At 50.1% G+C, this 22,691-nt stretch overlaps 1 protein-coding gene across 1 annotated transcript in view; it reads right to left on the bottom strand.

Moving 5' to 3' along the window:
- Positions 1-438: 438 nt before the first annotated feature.
- CHORDC1 (cysteine and histidine rich domain containing 1) overlaps positions 439-22,691 on the bottom strand; it is a 98,813-nt gene continuing 76,560 nt past the window's right edge. The window contains exons 8-11 of the mRNA XM_075337572.1: positions 11,339-11,444; positions 10,419-10,538; positions 8,400-8,462; positions 439-864 (exon numbers count right to left, since the gene is read on the bottom strand). Coding sequence (XP_075193687.1) covers positions 718-864; positions 8,400-8,462; positions 10,419-10,538; positions 11,339-11,444 — 436 coding nt within the window. The 3' untranslated portion in view covers positions 439-717. The remainder of the gene's footprint in view (positions 865-8,399; positions 8,463-10,418; positions 10,539-11,338; positions 11,445-22,691) is intronic.

A 22,691-nucleotide genomic window follows, 5' to 3' on the forward strand; every position in this document is an offset into this window, starting at 1 on the left:
GATGGGAAAAATTTCATCCAGAACCTCATCACCGCGCGGAAATTGACAGTTTGGAGATTTCCATTGAGATAAACCTTGCTGATATTGATAATTCCAGAAATCGGTGTGACCACATGTGCGATGCGCTAGAATCGGCATCATCAACGGAAACATTAGAGGGGGTGTCCAGGATATGAAACGGGTCTGTGTATCGTGGGGTTTTTTGCAGCGTGACTGCAATACCTCACTCATCCACAGAGTGGCGCCTTCTCTAGAACCAAATGTAATATATATATATTATATATATATATATATATATATATATACACACATATATACACACATATACATATACACACACACATACATTATATATATATATATATATATATATATATATATATATATATATATATATATATATATATATATATATATATATATATATATAATGTATGTGTGTGTGTATATGTATATGTGTGTATATATATGTGTGTATATATATATATGAAAAATTGACTCTTATTGGACGCGCGTTACATTTTCTCCAGCGTCCACCCCCCGTGTGTCGTATTTTTGGTCGTGGTCACATAGGAATAGAAAGCCTCCTTCAATGAATGTGTGTTGGGCTGACCCAGCTGATATAAATGGCGTATGTGAAACGCGTCTTTACTTTTGGAACCGATCCCTTTAAAATAAGTAAAGCTACAGGGGCAGGTTTTTCCCGTCCGGTCGGGGTCACTCCTGTTCCTCCGGGCTGTTCTGCTTTGGAGGGACGGGCTGAGGTAGATCTAGCCGGGCCCACGTCATCGGCTCGGCCTTTCTCATGAACACCTCCACTTTGGTTGCCGTTAGGTTCACGTAACTTTTCTGCACGTCGATAACCTGGAAATAGACAACAGACTCATCAGACACGGGAGAAAACAAACTGGAGCTAAATATATAGGTTTACAGCTGGGCAGGGAAAAAAATCTTTGTCCCACTGCAAACAAGGCAGAGGGGAGAGGCTCCTGCTGCAGCCACACAAAATAGAGAGAAGGACACGACTGACCTCCTGAGAGACAGATTTATTTTTACATTTCTCAGTTATACAGTGTGTCCACCCATATCCTGTCCACTGCCATTAACTTGAGAACAGCAGCAACTATAGTTATAGAAGTGGTGTCTAGGTATAGTAAAGTAGCCATGTGCTGCGCAATGAAACCACCTATAGCGCCACCTGGTGGAAAACAACGGACTTAGCATTTTTATCTCGAAAACGGAACGAGATATAGAAAAAAGTGAATTACCAAGTTGTAGGGCATCATCAATTCAATACGAATCGACACCTTGCATACAGAAATGCTATGATTAGAACGTGTAACACTCACAAGGCTGCGGACGTGAAGCGATACCTCATGGAGACCTTCCTACAAGTCATTAGGTATGGTGGCTGCGTGGAGTGGCCTCCGCTCACCTGACCTGACCCCATTGGACTTCTTTCTGTGAGGTCACATCAAACAGCAGGTGTATGCGACCCCTCCCCCAACATTGCAGGACCTACGACCACGTATCACAGATGCTTGTGCAAACGTGTCCCCTACCATATTGCACAACGTGCAGCAAGATACAGTATGCTGTGCAGAGGCCAGATGTGCATTGCAGCTGACGGGGGCCACTAATAAGCGCCATATGCGTGACCAGCATTCAATGTTTTGTGGGGGGGGGGGGGGGGTCATGGGGTTCATATCATAACATTTCTGTATGCAAGGTGTTGATTCGTATTGAATTGATGATGCCCTACAATATTTTAATTCACTTTTTTTCTCTCTATCTCGTTCCGTTTTCAAGATAACAATGGTAACTCTGTTGTTTTCCACCAAGTGGCGCTATAGGTGGTTTCATTGCATAGCGCATGGCTACTTTACTATACCTAGACACCACTTCTATGCCTATAGCTGCCGCCGTTCTCAAGTTAATGGCGGTTGACACATTGTATAGCTTTATAGCTGGGCAGGGAAAAATCTTTGTCCCACTGCAAACAAGGCAAAGGGGAGAGGCTCCTGCTGCAGCCAGCTATCCTACAACTACACAAAGAAGGGAATTTTGTTACTTACCGTAAATTCCTTTTCTTCTAGCTCTTATTGGGAGACCCAGACGATTGGGGTATAGCTACTGGCCTCCGGAGGCCACACAAAGCACTACACTAAAAAGTGCAAGGCCCCTCCCCTTCTGGCTATACCCCCCCGTGGTATCACGGGTTCTCCAGTTTTAGTGCCAAAGCAAGAAGGAGGAAGCCAATAACTGGTTTAAACAAATTAACTCCGAATAACGTCGGAGAACTGAAAAAACCGTTCAACATGAACAACATGTGTACCCGCAAACAACAAAAAAATCCCGAAGGACAACAGGGCGGGTGCTGGGTCTCCCAATAAGAGCTAGAAGAAAAGGAATTTACGGTAAGTAACAAAATTCCCTTCTTCTTCAGCGCTCTATTGGGAGACCCAGACGATTGGGACGTCCAAAAGCTGTCCCTGGGTGGGTAAAGAGATACCTCATGTTAGAGCTGCAAAACAGCCCTCCCCTATGGGGATGTCACTGCCGCCTGCAGGACTCTTCTACCTAAGCTGGCATCCGCCGAAGCATAGGTATGCACCTGATAATGTTTGGTGAAAGTGTGCAGACTCGACCAGGTAGCTGCCTGGCACACCTGTTGAGCCGAAGCCTGGTGTCGCAAAGCCCAGGACGCACCCACAGCTCTGGTTGAGTGGGCTTTCAGCCCTGAAGGAACCGGAAGCCCAGCAGAACGGTAGGCTTCCAGAATTGGTTCTTTGATCCATCGAGCCAGGGTGGCTTTAGAAGCCTGCGACCCCTTGCGCTGGCCAGCGACAAGGACAAAAAGTGCATCTGAACGGCGGATAGGCGCCGTGCGAGAAATATAGATTCTGAGTGCTCTCACCAGATCTAGCAAACGTAAGTCTTTCTCATACCGGTGAACCGGCTGAGGACAAAAGGAAGGCAAGGATATATCCTGATTAAGATGAAACGAGGATACGACCTTAGGGAGAAACTCCGGAATGGGGCGCAGCACTACCTTGTCCTGGTGGAACACCAGGAAGGGAGCCTTGGATGACAGAGCTGCCAGCTCAGACACACGCCGAAGCGATGTGATCGCTACGAGAAACGCCACTTTCTGTGACAGGCGAGAAAAGGAAACGTCCTTTAGAGGCTCGAAGGGCGGCTTTTGCAGAGCAACTAGTACTCTGTTCAGATCCCATGGATCTAACGGCCGCTTGTACGGGGGCACAATATGACAGACCCCCTGTAGGAACGTGCGCACCTTAGGAAGACGTGCTAGACGCTTCTGAAAAAACACAGATAGTGCCGAGACTTGCCCTTTAAGGGAGCTGAGCGACAAGCCCTTTTCCAACCCCGATTGCAGGAAGGAAAGAAAGGTGGGCAATGCAAATGGCCAAGGGGATACTCTCTGTGCAGAGCACCAAGATAAGAAAATCTTCCACGTTCTGTGGTAGATCTTAGCAGACGTTGACTTCCTAGCTTGTCTCATTGTGGCTACGACTCCTTGAGATAATCCTGCGGAGGCTAGGATCCAGGACTCAATGGCCACACAGTCAGGTTCAGGGCCGCAGAATTCTGATGGAAAAACGGCCCTTGGGACAGTAAGTCTGGTCGGTCTGGCAGTGACCACGGTCGACCGACCGTGAGATGCCACAGATCCGGATACCACGATCTCCTCGGCCAGTCTGGGGCGACGAGTATGACGCGGCTGCAATCGGGTCTGATCTTGCGTAACACTCTGGGCAAGAGTGCCAGAGGTGGGAAGACGTATGGGAGCCGGAACTGCGACCAATCTTGAACTAATGCGTCTGCCGCCAGAGCTCTTTGATCGCGCGACCTCGCCATGAATGCCGGGACCTTGTTGTTGTGCCGGGACGCCATTAGGTCGACGTCCGGCACTCCCCATCGGCGACAGATTTCCTGAAACACGTCCGGGTGAAGGGACCACTCCCCTGCGTCCATGCCCTGGCGACTGAGGAAGTCTGCTTCCCAATTTTCTACGCCTGGGATGTGAACCGCGGATATGGTGGATGCTGTGTCCTCCACCCACATTAGAATGCGCCGGACTTCTTGGAATGCTTGCCGACTGCGCGTCCCTCCTTGGTGGTTGATGTATGCCACCGCTGTGGAGTTGTCCGACTGGATTCGGATCTGCTTTCCTTCCAGCCACTGTTGGAAGGCCAGTAGGGCAAGATACACTGCCCTGATTTCCAGAACATTGATCTGAAGGGTGGACTCCTGCGGAGTCCACGTCCCCTGGGCCCTGTGGTGGAGAAACACTGCTCCCCACCCTGACAGACTCGCATCTGTCGTGACCACTGCCCAGGATGGGGGCAGGAAGGATCTTCCCTGAGACAATGAGGTGGGAAGGAGCCACCATTGTAGAGAGTCCTTGGCCGTCTGGGAAAGAGAGACTTTCCTGTCCAGGGACGTTGACTTCCCGTCCCATTGGCGGAGAATGTCCCATTGAAGTGGGCGCAGATGAAACTGCGCAAAGGGAACTGCTTCCATGGCTGCCACCATCTTCCCGAGGAAGTGCATGAGGCGCCGTAAGGGGTGCGACTGGCCTTGAAGGAGGGATTGCACCCCTGTCTGTAGGGACCGCTGCTTGTTCAGCGGAAGCTTCACTCTCGCTGCTCGAGTATGAAACTCCATGCCAAGATACGTTAGCGACTGTGACGGTGACAGATTCGACTTTGGAAAGTTGATGATCCATCCGAACGTCTGTAGAGTCTCCAGCGTAGCATGTAGACTGAGTTGGCATGCCTCTTGAGAGGGTGCCTTGACAAGTAGATCGTCTAGGTAAGGGATCACCGAGTGTCCCTGAGAGTGCAAGACTGCTACCACCGCCGCCATGACCTTGGTGAAGACCCGGGGGGCTGTCGCCAGACCGAATGGCAGAGCTACGAACTGAAGATGATCGTTTCCTATCACAAAACGTAGAAAACGTTGATGTTCTGTAGCAATTGGCACGTGGAGATAAGCATCTTTGATGTCTATTGAGGCAAGGAAGTCTCCTTGAGACATTGAGGCAACGACAGAGCGGAGGGTTTCCATCCGGAACCGTCTGGCGTGCACATGTTTGTTGAGCAGCTTTAGATCCAGAACAGGACGGAACGAGCCGTCCTTTTTTGGAACCACAAAGAGATTGGAGTAAAACCCTCGCCCTTGTTCCTGAGGCGGTACAGGAACCACTACTCCTTCCGCTCTTAGGGAGTCCACCGCCTGCAGCAGGGCATCTGCTCGGTCTGGATGTGGGGAGGTTCTGAAGAACCGAGCTGGAGGACGAGAACTGAACTCGATTCTGTACCCGCGAGACAAAATGTTTGTCACCCACCGGTCTTTGACCTGTGACATCCAAATGTCGGAAAAGCGGGAGAGCCTGCCCCCAACCGGAGATGCGGAGGGGGGGGGCTGGAAGTCATGAGGTAGCCGCTTTGGAAGCGGTTCCTCCATTTGCTTTCTTGGGGCGTGCGTGAGCCCGCCAGGCATCTGAGACTCTTTGCGTCCTCTGAGTCCCTTTGGACGAGGAGAATTGTGTCTTGCCCGAACCTCGAAAGGACTGAAACCTCTGCTGCTCTTTTTTCTGCTGAGGTTTGCTTGATCTGGGCTGGGGTAAGGAAGAGTCTTTACCCTTGGACTGTTTAATGATGTCAGCCAATGGCTCGCCAAACAGTCTATCTCTAGATAAAGGCAAGCTGGTTAAACATTTTTTGGAACCAGCATCTGCTTTCCAGTCCTTTAACCACAAGGCTCTGCGCAAAACTACCGAATTGGCGGACGCCATTGAGGTGCGGCTGGTAGATTCTAGGACCGCATTGATAGCGTAAGACGCAAACGCAGACATCTGCGAGGTAAGGAACGCCACTTGCGGCGCCGCTGGATGTATGATAGCATCCACTTTTGCTAAACCAGCTGAAATAGCTTGGAGTGCCCATACGGCTGCGAATGCTGGAGCAAACGACGCGCCGATAGCTTCATAGACAGATTTTAACCAAAGGTCCATCTGTCTGTCATTGGCATCCTTAAGTGAAGCGCCATCCTCCACTGCAACTATGGATCTAGCTGCAAGTTTGGAAATCGGGGGGTCTACTTTTGGACACTGGGTCCAGCGCTTGACCACATCAGGGGGGAAAGGAAAACGTGTATCCTTAGAACGTTTAGAGAAACGCCTTTCTGGATGAGCGTCGTGTTTCTGGATTGACTCTCTGAAGTCAGAGTGATCCAAGAAAGCACTCAATTTACGCTTGGGATAGAGGAAACGAAACATCTCTTGCTCTGCAGCTGCCTCCTCTGCAGAAGGAGCTGGGGGAGAAATATCCAACAGTCTATTGATGGCTGAGATAAGATCGTTTACCATGGCGTCCCCATCCGGGGTATCCAGATTGAGAGGGGTTCCAGGATAAGACTCCTGATCACTCTCTTCAGACGCATCACAGGGCGACTGATTGCGCTGAGACCCTGAGCAGTGTGATGACGTTGAGGGTCTTTCCCAGCGAGCTCGCTTAGGGTGGCTGGGGCTATCATCTGAGTCATAATACTCAGCCTGAGAAGCCGGGGACCCCCTTGTAGTCTGGATTAATTCCAACTGAGGGGGATTAGAGGACAGAGACCTCGCCGTGTCCATAGACTGAGCCCCAGTCATGGATTGCAAAGTTTCAAGGATTTTTGCCATAGTCACAGACATTCCATCAGCAAAAACTGCAAAGTCTGTCCCTGACACCGGGGCAGGACTTACAAGCGTCTCAGCCTGGGTCACTACCCCTCCGGACTCCGGCTGGCGAAGCAGCACCGGATCTGAGCATTGCACACAATGGGGGTCTTTGGAACCTGCTGGTAGAGCAGCCCCACATGCAGCACACGCAGTGTACACAGCCCTAGCCTTGGCAGCCTTGCGTTTTGTGGATGACATGTTGCTGCCTCCTCAGAGCGATCTGGGGTATCCAGCCAGGAAGCAACCTCACAGTGCAAGAAATAAATAAATATATATATCTGGTGACACAGTACACCAATACACACTGAGGCACTAGAGGGGCCAGCTGAAATGCCGCTTACCGCCCGCTTAAGAGCGGGTGTGTGGTCTCCAAAAGCCCCCTAGTCCAGGTCTCCCAGAGCCCTGCGTCCTTCCTCTAGCCAGACTGCATGTAATGGCTGCCGGCGTCCTGGGAGAGGAGGGGGGGCGGGCCCTGGGCGTTCCTGGCTAAGAGCGGGAAGCCTGCTTCCCTCTGTGCCTAGTGAGAGGGCTGGAGCATGTAAATCAGGCTCCAGCCCTCGTCGCTGCTGCGAAACAGCGTCTCTCCCCTACCCTGATTGACAGGGTGGAGGCGGGAACGAAGCGGAGCTAGGCCGCAAAAGCCGGGGACTGGATTTATAAACGCCGCCGCCGTAAAAGCGCGGTCGGCGTGTCCCCGGCGCACCACAAGTCACAGCAGCGCCGCCCGGTCCAGTGGGGGTCGGCGCTGCGTTCCCACAACACAAAGTCCCCCAGTAAACTGTAGGAACACTAACTCCAACGTTACGGTCCCCGGCGCACTACAACACCCAGCCAGCCCGGAGTGTGTCTGTGCCTGCCGGGGACACAGAGTACCTGTATGATGCAGGGCCTTGTCCCTGATTGTACTCCTGCTCCATATCCATCAGGTGCTATGGGTCTGTGGATGGAGCCCGGCGTCAGAGCTTAGAGGCCGGCAGGATCCCACTTCCACAGAGCCCTACAAGGGGATGTGGAAGGAAAACAGCATGTGGGGCTCCAGCCCCTGTACCAGCAATAGGTACCTCAACCTTACAACACCATCCACGGGTGAGAAGGGAGCATGCTGGGGGCCCTATATGGGCCCTCTTTTCTTCCATCCGAAATAGTCAGCAGCTACTGCTGACTAAAATCTGTGGAGCTATGCGTGGATGTCTGACCTCCTTCGCACAAAGCTTGAAAACTGGAGAACCCGTGATACCACGGGGGGGTATAGCCAGAAGGGGAGGGGCCTTGCACTTTTTAGTGTAGTGCTTTGTGTGGCCTCCGGAGGCCAGTAGCTATACCCCAATCGTCTGGGTCTCCCAATAGAGCGCTGAAGAAATAGATTTATTTTTACATTTCTTATATACGAGATTAGAACGGATGAGAGAAAATGTGGGGATTAGGGACAGTCACAACATTTCCTAGAATGGTCTCCGTTTTGTTCCCCTACTAAAAGGTGAGCAGTGCCCACATATCTGCCAATCCGGTCAGACCTGTCCGTCCACATACACCTGAAGCACTGAGGGTATCACCGGCAGGGACATCTCATTATTGGGGTTTCTGCCCCCGGAGTTGGTGGTATGGGGGTTCCCCATTTACTACATTTTAATCATTAGACGCCACTCACCCCCCACAACTGCAGGTTCTGCTGAAATTCCTTCTCGCCATCAAAGATTATCCGGATATTAACCTACGGTGAAAAACCAATGACAGATGAGGTGTATACACTGCGTGTAAAATGCATCATTTATTAACTCCTTAATGACTGGGTTTTTTTTGTGTTGTTTAAGGAGCCTTATTCCTGCAGCGCCGTACCTTTATACCACTGGGTAATAAGCCTAATACGTATGCGAGCTGTTGTCCTGAAGGAGCCCATATAGTAGCTCAGGTAAGCTGAGTGCCTGCTCTACCACCGGTGTTGGATTTGGAAGGCTGGCCAGCGCCCTAACTTACGCATCATGACATGAGTCCAATTGACGCCGATCAGATCCCGCATACCCGCCAGAATGTGTTCACGGTGGCAGCTTTCATAAGACTAGGATGTGCACAATCATCAGCCAACTATGGAGGGATGTGGGAATGCAATGTACTCAGCTCGTTGGGGGGGAGACCTCTAGGGGGGGGGGGGGGTCTCTCAGGGTCTTGGAGGAGGATTCCAGATTAGAACTGCGCAGATGTATGTATGAGGAAAAATGGCCACACAGAGACGTATCTCTATGGTTATACAGATTATCTTATTATTTTGGACAATGGATTCATATCCTGGACCTTCACACGCTCACTGACCTGTCCTCTGTCAACTCCCGATGTGAAAGTGCACGGCTCCTACACCACCTGTAACTTCTACATGATGAGAGATACCTGTCCAATCATGTAACCAGGTAACCCAGTGATATAACAGATAAGCGGACCACTGTGCAATCAGGCCCCGGCCCAGTGAAAGGATCCCAGATATGGGATTAAACTGCAGATCAATATTGTTCCAAACCGCTGCCGGGAGGAAATGAACTTTATTCCTCCCAGCAGCACTCGGCTTCCTGTCATAAGAGCACGGCTGTCGTGGGTTCAGTCTCCACTCTGTGTATAGAGAGTGACAGCTGTAACCAACAAGCCCCCGACGTGAACTTATAGCCGGGTCTAATACGGAGTCTACTGTCAGTCAGTGCAGGTGGTACATTATAGCTGCAGCTCACAATACACTGAGGGGTGATTGAACCTGCGCCGCCCCTGTGACAGGAAACCAAATGCTTCCGGGAGGAATAAGATTCATTTCCTCCTGGCAGCAGTGCTCCAAGTGCCGGCACCGGGCAGGTTTGGAACAATATTAAAGGGAACCTGTCAGCAGATTTGGGGCCTAGATTTGCCGGCTAGTGTGTATGACATAGGACATGTCATGCACCCAGGCTTCAGAAGAAGGAGGACAAAAAAGGCTGAAAGAGGAGGCTCCGGCACCGGAGAACGGAGACGCCCATGTGACCCAATTCCACCGCACCACCCCCTTAGGTGAGAATTATAAAGTGATTTTTACATTCTGCCTGGGCTCTTATATACAGCATTCTAACATGCTGTATATAAGAGTCCGGTGGTGGTGGCCGCAGCTTATAGTCACCAAATCTGGACTGTTTTTTTTCTTTTTTCTATATGACAGGTCCCTTTAAGACGCCTTTCATTAAATCCCCTTGAAAACGCGACTATTTGTCCTTTTTTTCTCCATCGTTACCTTTCAAGCGCAATTTTTTTTCTTTTATTTTATGGTTGATAAATTGGAGGAAGGTTTTTTTTTTTAATTCCATTTTGGTGTCCTTATTTTTCTAAATTTCATATTAAATAGAATAAAAATATATTAAATTTATTAAATAAAATGAAAGGATAGAATAATATTCTGCGGTTTTGATTTTTTTCTCTCGTTTCTGAGTTCACTATTTTTATTTTTTTTTTATAATTTTTAATAGTTTGGACGGTTACACACGCAAGACACCAAATAGGTTACATTTTTTATTATTATTTTTTTTTTTTTTAGACCTCAATATTTGCATTTTGGGAAAACCGGGGCAGACTTAAAATGTTTTACCATCTTTTATTAGGAGGTTTGTATTGTAGTGGTGCAATCTCCTATGAAGCCCGGCCTCCTTGGCTCCACACTTACCACCGTGCTGTTGGCCTCCACGTGGCTCAGGTCTGGAATGGAGTTCTTGGCATAGATGGAGATGGTGACGCCGCTGCCGGTCTGGTGCCAGTCGTGTCTGCAGGGAACAACTTTCTTACCCTGCAATATATAATAATAATAATAAAATAATAAAAATAATAATAAAATAATAAAAATAATAATAAAATAAAAATAATAATAAAATAAAAATAATAATAAAATAAAAATAATAAAATAATAATAAAAATAATAATACAAATAATAATAAAAATAATAATAATATTTATTCACTTATATAGCGCTATTAATTCCATAGGGCTTTACATACAATGGCAACACTGTCCCCATTGGGGCTCACAATCTAAATTCCCTATCAGTATGTTTTTTGGAGTGTGGGAGAAAACCAGAGACCCCGGAGGAAACCCACGCAAACACGGGGAGAACATACAAACTCCTTGCAGATGTTGTCGTGACTGGGACTAAAACCCAGGACCCCAGCACTGCAAGGCTGCAGTGCTAACCACTGAGCCACCACAAGACTGGAGTGCTAACCACCGAGCCACCGTGCTGCCCATATATAACCATACGGATCACACAATGTGCTTTACGACGCAGATATTGACTCATCAACATTGAAATTGTAACACCAAAGAGGAAAAGACGCGGAATTATAGGAATCACAGGATGGAGATGTTATTGATAAGTGAATATGTTGGCGCTATATAAATAAAATGTATTATTATTTGCAAATTATGAAGAACTGGTTGGCGGCCGCCGAGGCTGGAAGTGCCGGGACTTCTGCATGTGGCTCATACTCCAGATGTTATGAAAATGTCTCCATTTCTTCATCATTTGCAGATCAGCGAGGTCTCCGTCCTGTGATTTCTAAAACTTTACAAATTTCCCTTCTTTACACTTACGTCGTCTTTCTTCATCCACAAATGTGTTCCTTTAAAACATCCCTCCTGGGACAAAAATGTATTGAAATCGGAGGTTTTCCTCTTACAGCAGCTCCAATATTTCATCCTAAAAATATAGCAAAAAAGGTTAATAGGTAAAGAAATGGGGACAGAACACAGAGACCGGCTTGTGTGTGATCCAAATTAAAGGAGACCCATCACTTGACTGTCGCTGCCTGAACCAAGGGCGGCATACATCCGAGTCCGGCTGCGATATTGAAGCCGTGTAAAGTGATCAGTGATAGAGAAATATATTATAAAAAGCCGGCCAAGGACTAGTCAGCCCACCACCACGCGGAGATGCCGCCCCACCGCCGTGCAGAGCTGCCGCCGCCCCACCGCCGTGCAGAGCTGCCGCCGCCCCACCGCCGTGCAGAGCTGCCGCCGCCCCACCGCCGTGCAGAGCTGCCGCCGCCCCACCGCCGTGCAGAGCTGCCGCCCCACCACCACCGTGCGGAGCTGCCGCCCCACCACCGTGCGGAGCTGCCGCCCAATCTACACCCTACCTACTGTCTCCTCCCCTAAATCCTTTAGATTGTAAGCCCGCAAGGGCAGGGCCCTCCTCCCTCTGTACTAGTCTGTCTACTGTAACTTGTATATGTATTCTGTATGTAACCCCTTCTCATGTACAGCACCATGGAATCAATAGTGCTCTATAAATATTATTATTATTATTATTATTATTATTAATAAAAAAGAAGGGAATTTTGTTACTTACCGTAAATTCCTTTTCTTCTAGCTCTTATTGGGAGACCCAGACGATTGGGGTATAGCTACTGCCCTCTGGAGGCCACACAAAGCACTACATTAAAAGTGCAAGGCCCCTCCCCCTCTGGCTATACCCCCCCCGTGGTATCACGGGTTCTCCAGTTTTAGTGCCAAAGCAAGAAGGAGGAAGCCAATAACTGGTTTAAACAAATTAACTCCGAATAACATCGGAGAACTGAAAAACCGTTCAACATGAACAACATGTGTACCCGCAAACAACAAAAAAACATCCCGAAGGACAACAGGGCGGGTGCTGGGTCTCCCAATAAGAGCTAGAAGAAAAGGAATTTACGGTAAGTAACAAAATTCCCTTCTTCTTCAGCGCTCTATTGGGAGACCCAGACGATTGGGACGTCCAAAAGCTGTCCCTGGGTGGGTAAAGAAATACCTCATGTTAGAGCTGCAAAACAGCCCTCCCCTACGGGGGTGTCACTGCCGCCTGCAGGACTCTTCTACCTAAGCTGGCATCCGCCGAAGCATAGGTATGCACCTGATAATGCTTGGTGAAAGTGTGCAGACTGGACCAGGTAGCTGCCTGGCACACCTGTTGAGCCGAAGCCTGGTGACGTAATGCCCAGGACGCACCCACGGCTCTGGTTGAGTGGGCTTTTAGCCCTGAAGGAACCGGAAGCCCCGCAGAACGGTAGGCCTCTAGAATTGGTTCTTTGATCCATCGAGCCAGGGTGGCTTTAGAAGCCTGCAACCCCTTGCGCGGACCAGCGACAAGGACAAAAAGTGCATCGGCACGGCGCATGGGCGCCGTGCGGGAAATGTAGATTCTGAGTGCTCTCACCAGATCTAGCAAACGTAAGTCCTTTTCATACCGGTGAACCGGATGAGGACAAAAAGAAGGCAAGGATATATCCTGATTAAGATGAAAAGAGGATACGACCTTAGGGAGAAACTCCGGAATAGGGCGCAGCACTACCTTGTCCTGGTGGAACACCAGGAAGGGAGCCTTGGATGACAGAGCTGCCAGCTCAGACACTCGCCGAAGCGATGTGATCGCAACAAGAAACGCCACTTTCTGTGACAGCCGAGAAAAGGAAACTTCCTTCAGAGGCTCGAAGGGCGGCTTCTGAAGAGCAACTAGTACCCTGTTCAGATCCCATGGATCTAACGGCCGCTTGTACGGGGGCACAATATGACAGACCCCCTGCAGGAACGTGCGCACCTTAGAAAGACGTGCTAGACGCTTCTGAAAAAACACGGATAGTGCCGAAACTTGCCCTTTAAGGGAGCTGAGCGACAAGCCCTTTTCTAACCCCGATTGCAGGAAGGAAAGAAACTTGGGCAATGCAAATGGCCAGGGAGACACTCCCTGAGCAGAGCACCAGGATAAGAAAATCTTCCATGTTCTGTGGTAGATCTTAGCCAAATTCGACTTTCTAGCTTGTCTCATTGTGGCAACGACTCCTTGAGATAATCCTGCAGATGCTAGGATCCAGGACTCAATGGCCACACAGTCAGGTTCAGGGCCGCAGAATTCTGATGGAAAAACGGCCCTTGGGACAGTAAGTCTGGTCGGTCTGGCAGTGACCACGGTCGACCGATCGTGAGATGCCACAGATCCGGATACCACGACCTCCTCGGCCAGTCTGGAGCGACGAGTATGATGCGGCTGCACTCGGATCTGATCTTACGTAGCACTCTGGGCAAGAGCGCCAGAGGCGGAAACACGTATGGGAGCTGAAACTGCGACCAATCTTGAACCAAGGCATCTGCCGCCAGAGCTCTTTGATCGCGCGACCTCGCCATGAATGCCGGGACCTTGTTGTTGTGCCGGGATGCCATTAGGTCGACGTCCGGCACTCCCCAGCGGCGACAGATTTCCTGAAACACGTCCGGGTGAAGGGACCATTCCCCTGCGTCCATGCCCTGGCGACTGAGGAAGTCTGCTTCCCAGTTTTCTACGCCTGGGATGTGAACCGCGGATATGGTGGATGCTCTGTCCTCCACCCACATTAGAATGCGCCTGACTTCTTGGAAGGCTTGCCGACTGCGCGTCCCTCCTTGGTGGTTGATGTATGCCACCGCTGTGGAGTTGTCCGATTGGATTCGGATCTGCTTTCCTTCCAGCCACTGTTGGAAGGCCAGTAGAGCAAGATACACTGCTCTGATCTCCAGAACATTGATCTGAAGGGTGGACTCCTGCGGAGTCCACGTCCCCTGAGCCCTGTGGTGGAGAAATACTGCTCCCCACCCTGACAGACTCGCATCTGTCGTGACTACTGCCCAGGATGGGGGCAGGAAGGATCTTCCTTGAGACAATGAGGTGGGAAGGAGCCACCATTGTAGGGAGTCCTTGGCCGTCTGGGAAAGCGAGACTTTCCTGTCCAGGGACGTTGACTTCCCGTCCCATTGGCGGAGAATGTCCCATTGAAGTGGGCGCAGATGAAACTGCGCAAAGGGAACTGCTTCCATGGCTGCCACCATCTTCCCTAGGAAATGCATGAGGCGCCGCAAGGGATGCAACTGGCCCTGCAGAAGAGATTGCACCCCTGTCTGTAGTGACCGCTGCTTGTTCAGCGGAAGCTTCACTATCGCTGCTAGAGTATGAAACTCCATGCCAAGATACGTTATTGATTGAGTCGGTGATAGGATCGACTTTGGAAAGTTGATGATCCATCCGAAAGACTGTAGGGTCTCCAGCGTAGCATTCAGGCTGTGCTGACATGCCTCTTGAGAGGGCGCTTTGACCAATAAATCGTCTAGGTAAGGGATCACCGAGTGTCCCTGAGAGTGCAAGACTGCTACCACCGCCGCCATGACCTTGGTGAAGACCCGTGGGGCTGTCGCCAGACCAAATGGCAGAGCTACGAACTGAAAATGGTCGTCTCCTATCACAAAACGTAGAAAACGTTGATGTTCTGTAGCAATTGGCACGTGGAGATAAGCATCTTTGATGTCTATTGAGGCAAGGAAGTCTCCTCTGGACATTGAGGCAATGACAGAACGCAGGGTTTCCATCCGGAACTTCCTGGCGTGCACATGTTTGTTGAGCCGTTTTAGGTCCAGAACAGGACGGAACGAGCCGTCCTTTTTTGGAACCACAAACAGATTGGAGTAAAACCCTAGCCCTTGTTCCTGAGGAGGGACTGGGATCACCACTCCTTCCGCTCTTAGGGAGTCCACCGCCTGCAGCAGAGCATCTGCTCGGTCTGGATGTGGGGAGGTTCTGAAGAACCGAGCTGGAGGACGAGAATTGAACTCGATTCTGTACCCGCGAGACAAAATGTCCGTCACCCACCGGTCTTTGACCTGTGACATCCAAATGCCGGAAAAGCGGGAGAGCCTGCCCCCGACCGGCGATGCGGAGGGAGGGGGCTGGAAGTCATGAGGTAGCCGCTTTGGAAGCGGTACCTCCATTTGCTTTCTTGGGGCGCGTGTGAGCCCGCCACGAATCTGAGTTTCTTTGCGTCCTCTGAGTCCCTTTGGACGAGGTAAATGGTGTCTTGCCCGAACCTCGAAAGGACTGAAACCTCTGCTGCCACTTTTTCTGCTGAGGTTTGGTTGTTCTGGGTTGTGGTAAAGAGGAGTCTTTACCCTTGGACTGCTTAATGATATCAGCCAATGGCTCGCCAAACAGTCTATCTCTAGATAAAGGCAAACTGGTTAAACATTTTTTGGAACCAGCATCTGCTTTCCAGTCCTTTAACCACAAGGCTCTGCGCAAAACTACCGAATTGGCGGACGCCATTGAGGTGCGACTGGTAGATTCTAGGACCGCATTGATAGCGTAAGACGCAAACGCCGACATCTGCGTGGTAAGGTGCGCCACTTGCGGCACTGCTGGATGTATGATAGCATCCACTTTTGCTAAGCCAGCTGAAATAGCCTGGAGTGCCCATACGGCTGCGAATGCCGGAGCAAACGACGCGCCGATAGCTTCATAGACAGATTTTAACCAAAGGTCCATCTGTCTGTCATTGGCATCTTTAAGTGAAGCGCCATCCTCCACTGCAACTATGGACCTAGCTGCGAGTTTGGAAATCGGGGGGTCTACCTTTGGACACTGTGTCCAGCGCTTGACCACCTCAGGGGGGAAAGGGAAACGCGTATCTTTAGATCGTTTAGAGAAACGCCTTTCTGGGTGAGCGTCGTGCTTCTGGATTGATTCTCTGAAGTCAGCGTGATCCAACAAAGCACTCAATTTACGCTTGGGATAAAGGAAACGAAACTTCTCCTGCTCCGCAGCCGCCTCTTCTGCTGAAGGGGCTGGGGGAGAAATATCCAACAGCCTATTGATGGCTGAGATAAGGTCGTTTACCATGGCATCCCCATCAGGGGTATCCAGGTTGAGAGGGGTTCCAGGAATGGATTCCTGATCACTCTCATCAGACACATCACAGAGAGACTGACTGCGCTGAGACCCTGAGCAGTGTGATGACGTCGAGGGTCTTTCCCAGCGAGCTCGTTTAGGGTGGCTGGGGCTATCATCTGAGTCATAATCCTCGGCCTGTGAAGCCGGGGACCCCCCTGTGGGCTGGATTAATTCCAAGTGAGGGGGACCTGAGGACAGAGGCCTCGCCGTGCCCAAAGACTGAGCCCCATGCATAGATTGCAAGGTTTCAAGGATTTTTGCCATAGACACAGACATATTATCCGCAAAAACTGCAAAGTCTGTCCCTGTCACCGGGGCAGAACTTACAAGCGTCTCAGCCTGGGTCACTACCTCTCCTGACTCCGGCTGGCGAAGCAGCACCGGGTCGGAGCATTGCACACAATGGGGGTCATCGGAGCCTGCTGGTAGATTAGCCCCACATGCAGCACACGCAGTATACACAGCCCTAGCCTTGGCAGCCTTGCGTTTTGAGTATGGCATGTTGTTGCTTCCACAGAGGGATCTGGGAGATGCAGCCAGAAGCGACCTCACAGTGCAAGAAATACAATATCTCTATATCCTACACAGTACACCAATACACCGTGAGGCACTAGAGGGACCAGCACAGAAAAATCGCTTACCGCCCGCTTAAAAAGCGGGTGTGTGGTCGCCAGATAGCCCCTAGTCCAGGTCTCCCAGAGCCTTGCGTCCTTCCTCCAGCCAGACTGCATGTAATGGCTGCCGGCGTCTGAGAGAGAAGGGGGGCGGGCCCTGGGCGTTCCTGGCTAAGAGCGGGAAGCCTGCTTCCCTCTGTGCCTAGTGTGAGGGCTGGAGCATGTAAATCAGGCTCCAGCCCTCGTCGCTGCTAGCGAACAGCGTCTCTCCCCTACCCTGAATGACAGGGTGGGGGCGGGAACGAATCGGAGCTGCCGGCGTCCTAGGCCCAAAAAGCCGGGGACTCAATTTATAACCGCCGCCGCCGTAAAAGCGCGGACGGCGGATCCCCGGCGCACCACAAGTCACAGCAGCGCCGCCCGGTCCAGAGGGGGTCGGCGCTGCGTTCCCATACACAAAAAATCCCCCAGTAATCTGTAGGGACACTAACTCCAACGTTGCGGTCCCCGGCGCACTACAACACCCAGCCAGCCCGGAGTGTGTCTGTGCCTGCCGGGGACACAGAGTACCTGTATGATGCAGGGCCTGTCCCTGATCGTACTCCTGCTCCGTCTCCATCAGGTTCTAATGGGTCTGTGGATGGAGCCCGGCGTCAGAGCTGAGAGGCCGGCAGGATCCCACTTCCACAGAGCCCTACAAGGGGATGTGGAAGGAAAACAGCATGTCAGGCTCCAGCCCTGTACCAGCAATAGGTACCTCAACCTTACAACACCATCCAGGGGTGAGAAGGGAGCATGCTGGGGACACTATATGTGTCCTCTTTTCTTCCATCCGAAATAGTCAGCAGCTACTGCTGACTAAAATCTGTGGAGCTATGCATGGAATGTCTGACCTCCTTCGCACACAAAGCTAAAACTGGAGAACCCGTGATACCACGGGGGGGGTATAGCCAGAGGGGGAGGGGCCTTGCACTTTTAATGTAGTGCTTTGTGTGGCCTCCAGAGGGCAGTAGCTATACCCCAATCGTCTGGGTCTCCCAATAGAGCGCTGAAGAAAAGTAACTTCCCTCCGCATGGCATCTCTAGATGGACAGGTCTCCCTATGTGTCTGGAGGAGCCTCCAGTGAATGGAGTCCGCCAATTCAGAGACGTATAGTCCTTAATATAATTGAAGAAGTAAGAGAGTTTTAAAGTGCAAAAAAGGTACAAAAGTTTATTAAAAGACACAAGGTGGACATCCATGTTAAATAAAACCATATTAAAATACCTCTCCCCTGATGAAGAATTTTTACTAAAAAAATTGAAACGTACGTTGGGCAACCTTCCTGAGGTCTTTCCAGGGACCTGGAAATGCACCACTGTTTATGGTAGATATGTTGTTGTAACCCTTGCATGTGCTACTGACTTTGTATAATGGGATCCTGTGACGCTATATATTTAGCTTGAATATACTCCAATATGGGGTTCTCTACATGTTGAGATTTCAATCACCTTGTTAATGCTGATTAAATATGTATTATCATGGATCACCATTGATCTATATGGGTGGGGGGGGGCCTGATCCTGGCATTTTAATATGGTTTTATTTAACATGGATGTCCACCTTGTGTCTTTTAATAAACTTTTGTACCTTTTTGCACTTTAAATACTCTCTGCCTTCTTCAATTATATTATGTTTTTGAGTTTGTGCCATATGTGGGGCTGCCGTCTTTACGCAGCCGCTGCGCTCACTGGTTATTTTGCACAAATCCGGAACATGGTGAACTGCGCAGCTACCGGGAATAAAGGGACAAAGATTGTCCCAAGCGGAAAATGCCTCTAATAGGATTTTTTTTATTTAGTCAATTGATAGCCATATCTCAGAGGTAATCCCCAGCCCTCCCGCTGAAGAGCCTGGCGCACCCACAAATCCTATAGATATTGTCTGAGCACCAGGAATAATTCGGACCCCCCCCACTGTTTTTACCGGCTCACTGCCGTCGTTCGTCACCAGACAACCCCTTACTGGTCAGGAAAATGTTCACATCAGCAAACCCAAATATTTTACTAACATACACACCTGGTACACGGGGGAAATGTCACTGACATTTAAGGTCTTGTGCCCACAGCGCTTTTTTTTCATGCTTTTTAATCAATAAAAAGCAAGGAAAAAGCATCCCAGCAAAGTCTATGAGAATCGTGACTCACTGTGCACACGTCGCTTCTTTTTTCTCCCTATCTCAATAGATAAGGAGCGCAAAAAAAGAGCGCAAAAAAAAGCGCAAAAAAAGAGCGCAAAAAAAGAGCGCAAAAAAAGAGCGCAAAAAAAGAGCGCAAAAAAAGAGCGCAAAAAAAGAGCGCAAAAAAAGAGCGCAAAAAAAGCACAAAGCATGAAAAAAAAAGCACAAAAAGAGCATGAAAAAAAGCACAAAAAGAGCATGAAAAAAAGCACAAAAAGATCATGAAAAAAAGCATGAAAGAAGCACAAAGAGCATGAAAAAAGCACAAAAAGAGCATGAAAAAAATCACAAAGCATGAAAAAAGCACAAAAAGCATGAAAAAAGCACAAAAAGCATGAAAAAAGCACAAAAAGCATGAAAATAGAAAAAGAGCACAAAAAAGCATGAAAAAAGCACAAAAAGAGCATGAAAAAAAGCACAAAAAGAGCATGAAAAAAGCACAAAGCATGAAAAAAGCACAAAGAGCATGAAAAAAAGCACAAAAAAGCATGAAAAAAAGCACAAAAAGCATGAAAAAAGCACAAAAAGCATGAAAAAAGCACAAAAAGCATGAAAAGAAGGGAATTTTGTTACTTACCGTAAATTCCTTTTCTTCTAGCTCTTATTGGGAGACCCAGACGATTGGGGTATAGCTACTGCCTCCGGAGGCCACACAAAGCACTACACTAAAAAGTGCAAGGCCCCTCCCCTTCTGGCTATACCCCCCCGTGGTGTCACGGGTTCTCCAGTTTTAGTGCCAAAGCAAGAAGGAGGAAAGCCAATAACTGGTTTAAACAAATTAACTCCGAGTAACATCGGAGAACTGAAAAACCGTTCAACATGAACAACATGTGTACCCGCAAACAACAAAAAAATCCCGAAGGACAACAGGGCGGGTGCTGGGTCTCCCAATAAGAGCTAGAAGAAAAGGAATTTACGGTAAGTAACAAAATTCCCTTCTTCTTCAGCGCTCTATTGGGAGACCCAGACGATTGGGACGTCCAAAAGCTGTCCCTGGGTGGGTAAATAAATACCTCATGTTAGAGCTGCAAAACAGCCCTCCCCTACGGGGAAATCACTGCCGCCTGCAGGACTCTTCTACCTAAGCTGGCATCCGCCGAAGCATAGGTATGCACCTGAGAATGTTTGGTGAAAGTGTGCAGACTCAACCAGGTAGCTGCCTGGCACACCTGTTGAGCCGAAGCCTGGTGTCGTAGTGCCCAGGACGCACCCACGGCTCTGGTTGAATGGGCTTTCAGCCCTGAAATAACCGGAAGCCCTGCAGAACGGTATGCTTCCAGAATTGGTTCTTTGATCCATCGAGCCAGGGTGGCTTTAGAAGCCTGCAACCTCTTGCGCGTACCAGCGACAAGGGCATCGGAACGGCGTATGGGCGCCGTGCGGGAAATGTAGATTCTGAGTGCTCTCACCAGATCTAGCAAACGTAAATCATTCTCATACCGGTGAACCGGATGAGTGCAAAAGGACGGTAAGGAGATATCCTGATTAAGATGAAACGAGGATACGACCTTAGGGAGAAACTCCGGAATGGGGCGCAGCACTACCTTGTCCTGGTGAAACACCAGGAAGGGAGCCTTGGATGACAGAGCTGCCAGCTCAGACACTCGCCGAAGCGATGTGATCGCAACGAGAAACGCCACCTTCTGTGACAGGCGAGAAAAGGAAACTTCCTTCAGAGGCTCGAAAAACGGCTTCTGGAGAGCAACTAGAACCCTGTTCAGATCCCATGGATCTAACGGCCGCTTGTACGGGGGTACGATATGACAAACCCCCTGCGGGAACGTGCGCACCTTAGAAAGACGTGCTAGACGCTTCTGAAAAAACACGGATAGTGCTGAGACTTGCCCTTTGAGGGAGTCGAGCGACAAGCCCTTTTCTAACTCCTATTGTAGGAAGGAAAGAAAAGTAGGCAATGCAAATGGCCAGGGAGACACTCCCTGAGTAGAGCACCAGATTAAGAAAATCTTCCACGTTCTGTGGTAGATCTTAGCAGACGTGGGCTTCCTAGCCTGTCTCATGGTGGCAACGACCCCTTGGGATAATCCTGAAGACGCTAGGATCCAGGACACAAAGGCCACACAGTCAGGTTCAGGGCCGCAGAATTCCGATGGAGAAAACGGCCCTTGGGACAGTAAGTCTGGTCGGTCTGGTAGTGACCACGGTCGGCCGACCGTGAGATGCCACAGATCCGGGTACCACGATCTCCTCGGCCAGTCTGGTGCGACGAGTATGACGCGGCTGCAATCGGATCTGATTTTTGCGCAGTACTCTGGGCAAGAGTGCCAGAGGTGGAAACACATATGTGAGCCGGAACTGCGACCAATCTTGCACTAAGGCGTCTGCCGCCAGAGCTCTGTGATCGCGCGATCGTGCCATAAATGCCGGGACCTTGTTGGTGTGCCGAGACGCCATTAGGTCGACGTCCGGCACCCCCCAGCGGCAACAGATTTCCTGAAACACGTCCGGGTGAAGGGACCATTCCCCCGCGTCCATACCCTGGCGACTGAGGAAGTCTGCTTCCCAGTTTTCTGCGCCCGGGATGTGAACTGCGGATATGGTGGATGCTGCGTCCTCCACCCACATGAGGATTCGCCGGACTTCCTGGAAGGCTTGCTGACTGCGCGTCCCTTCTTGGTGGTTGATGTATGCCACCGCTGTGGAGATGTCCGACTGGGTTCGGATCTGCTCTCCTTCTAGCCACTTCTGGAAAGCTAATAGGGTAAGATACCCTGCCCCGATGTCCAGAACATCGATCTGAAGGGTGGACTCCTGCTGAGTCCACGTCCCCTGAGCCATGTGGCGGAGACAAACTGCTCCCCACCCTGACAGACTCGTATCTGTCGTGACCACTGCCCAGGATGGGGGCTATGACAATGAGGTGGGAATAAGCCACTATTGCAGAGAGTCCTCGGCCGTCAGGGAAAGGGAGACTTCCCTGTCCAGGGAGGTTGACTGCCCGTCCCATTGGCGGAGAATGTCCCATTGCCGTTGGCGCAGATGAAACTGCGCAAAGAGAACAGCCTCGATGGCTACCACCATCTTCCTTAGGAAGTGCATGAGGCGCCTTAAGGGGTGCGACTGGCCTTGAAGGAGAGACTGCACCTCTGTCTGCAGTGAACGCTGCTTGTTCAGCGGAAGCTTCACTATTGCTGATAGAGTATGAAACTCCATGCCGAGATACGTTAGTGATTGAGTCGGAGACAGATGTGACCTTGCCAAATTGATGATCCACCCGAAAGTCTGGAGAGTCTCCAGCGTAACATTCAGGCTGCGTTGGCATGCCTCGAGGGAGGGTGCTTTGACGAGTAGATCGTCCAAGTACGGGATCACCGGGTGTCCCTGAGAGTGCAAGACTGCTACCACTGCTGCCATGACCTTGGTGAACACCC

Source organism: Anomaloglossus baeobatrachus, chromosome 2 (genome assembly GCF_048569485.1).
Source record: "Anomaloglossus baeobatrachus isolate aAnoBae1 chromosome 2, aAnoBae1.hap1, whole genome shotgun sequence".
Taxonomy (NCBI): domain Eukaryota; kingdom Metazoa; phylum Chordata; class Amphibia; order Anura; family Aromobatidae; genus Anomaloglossus; species Anomaloglossus baeobatrachus.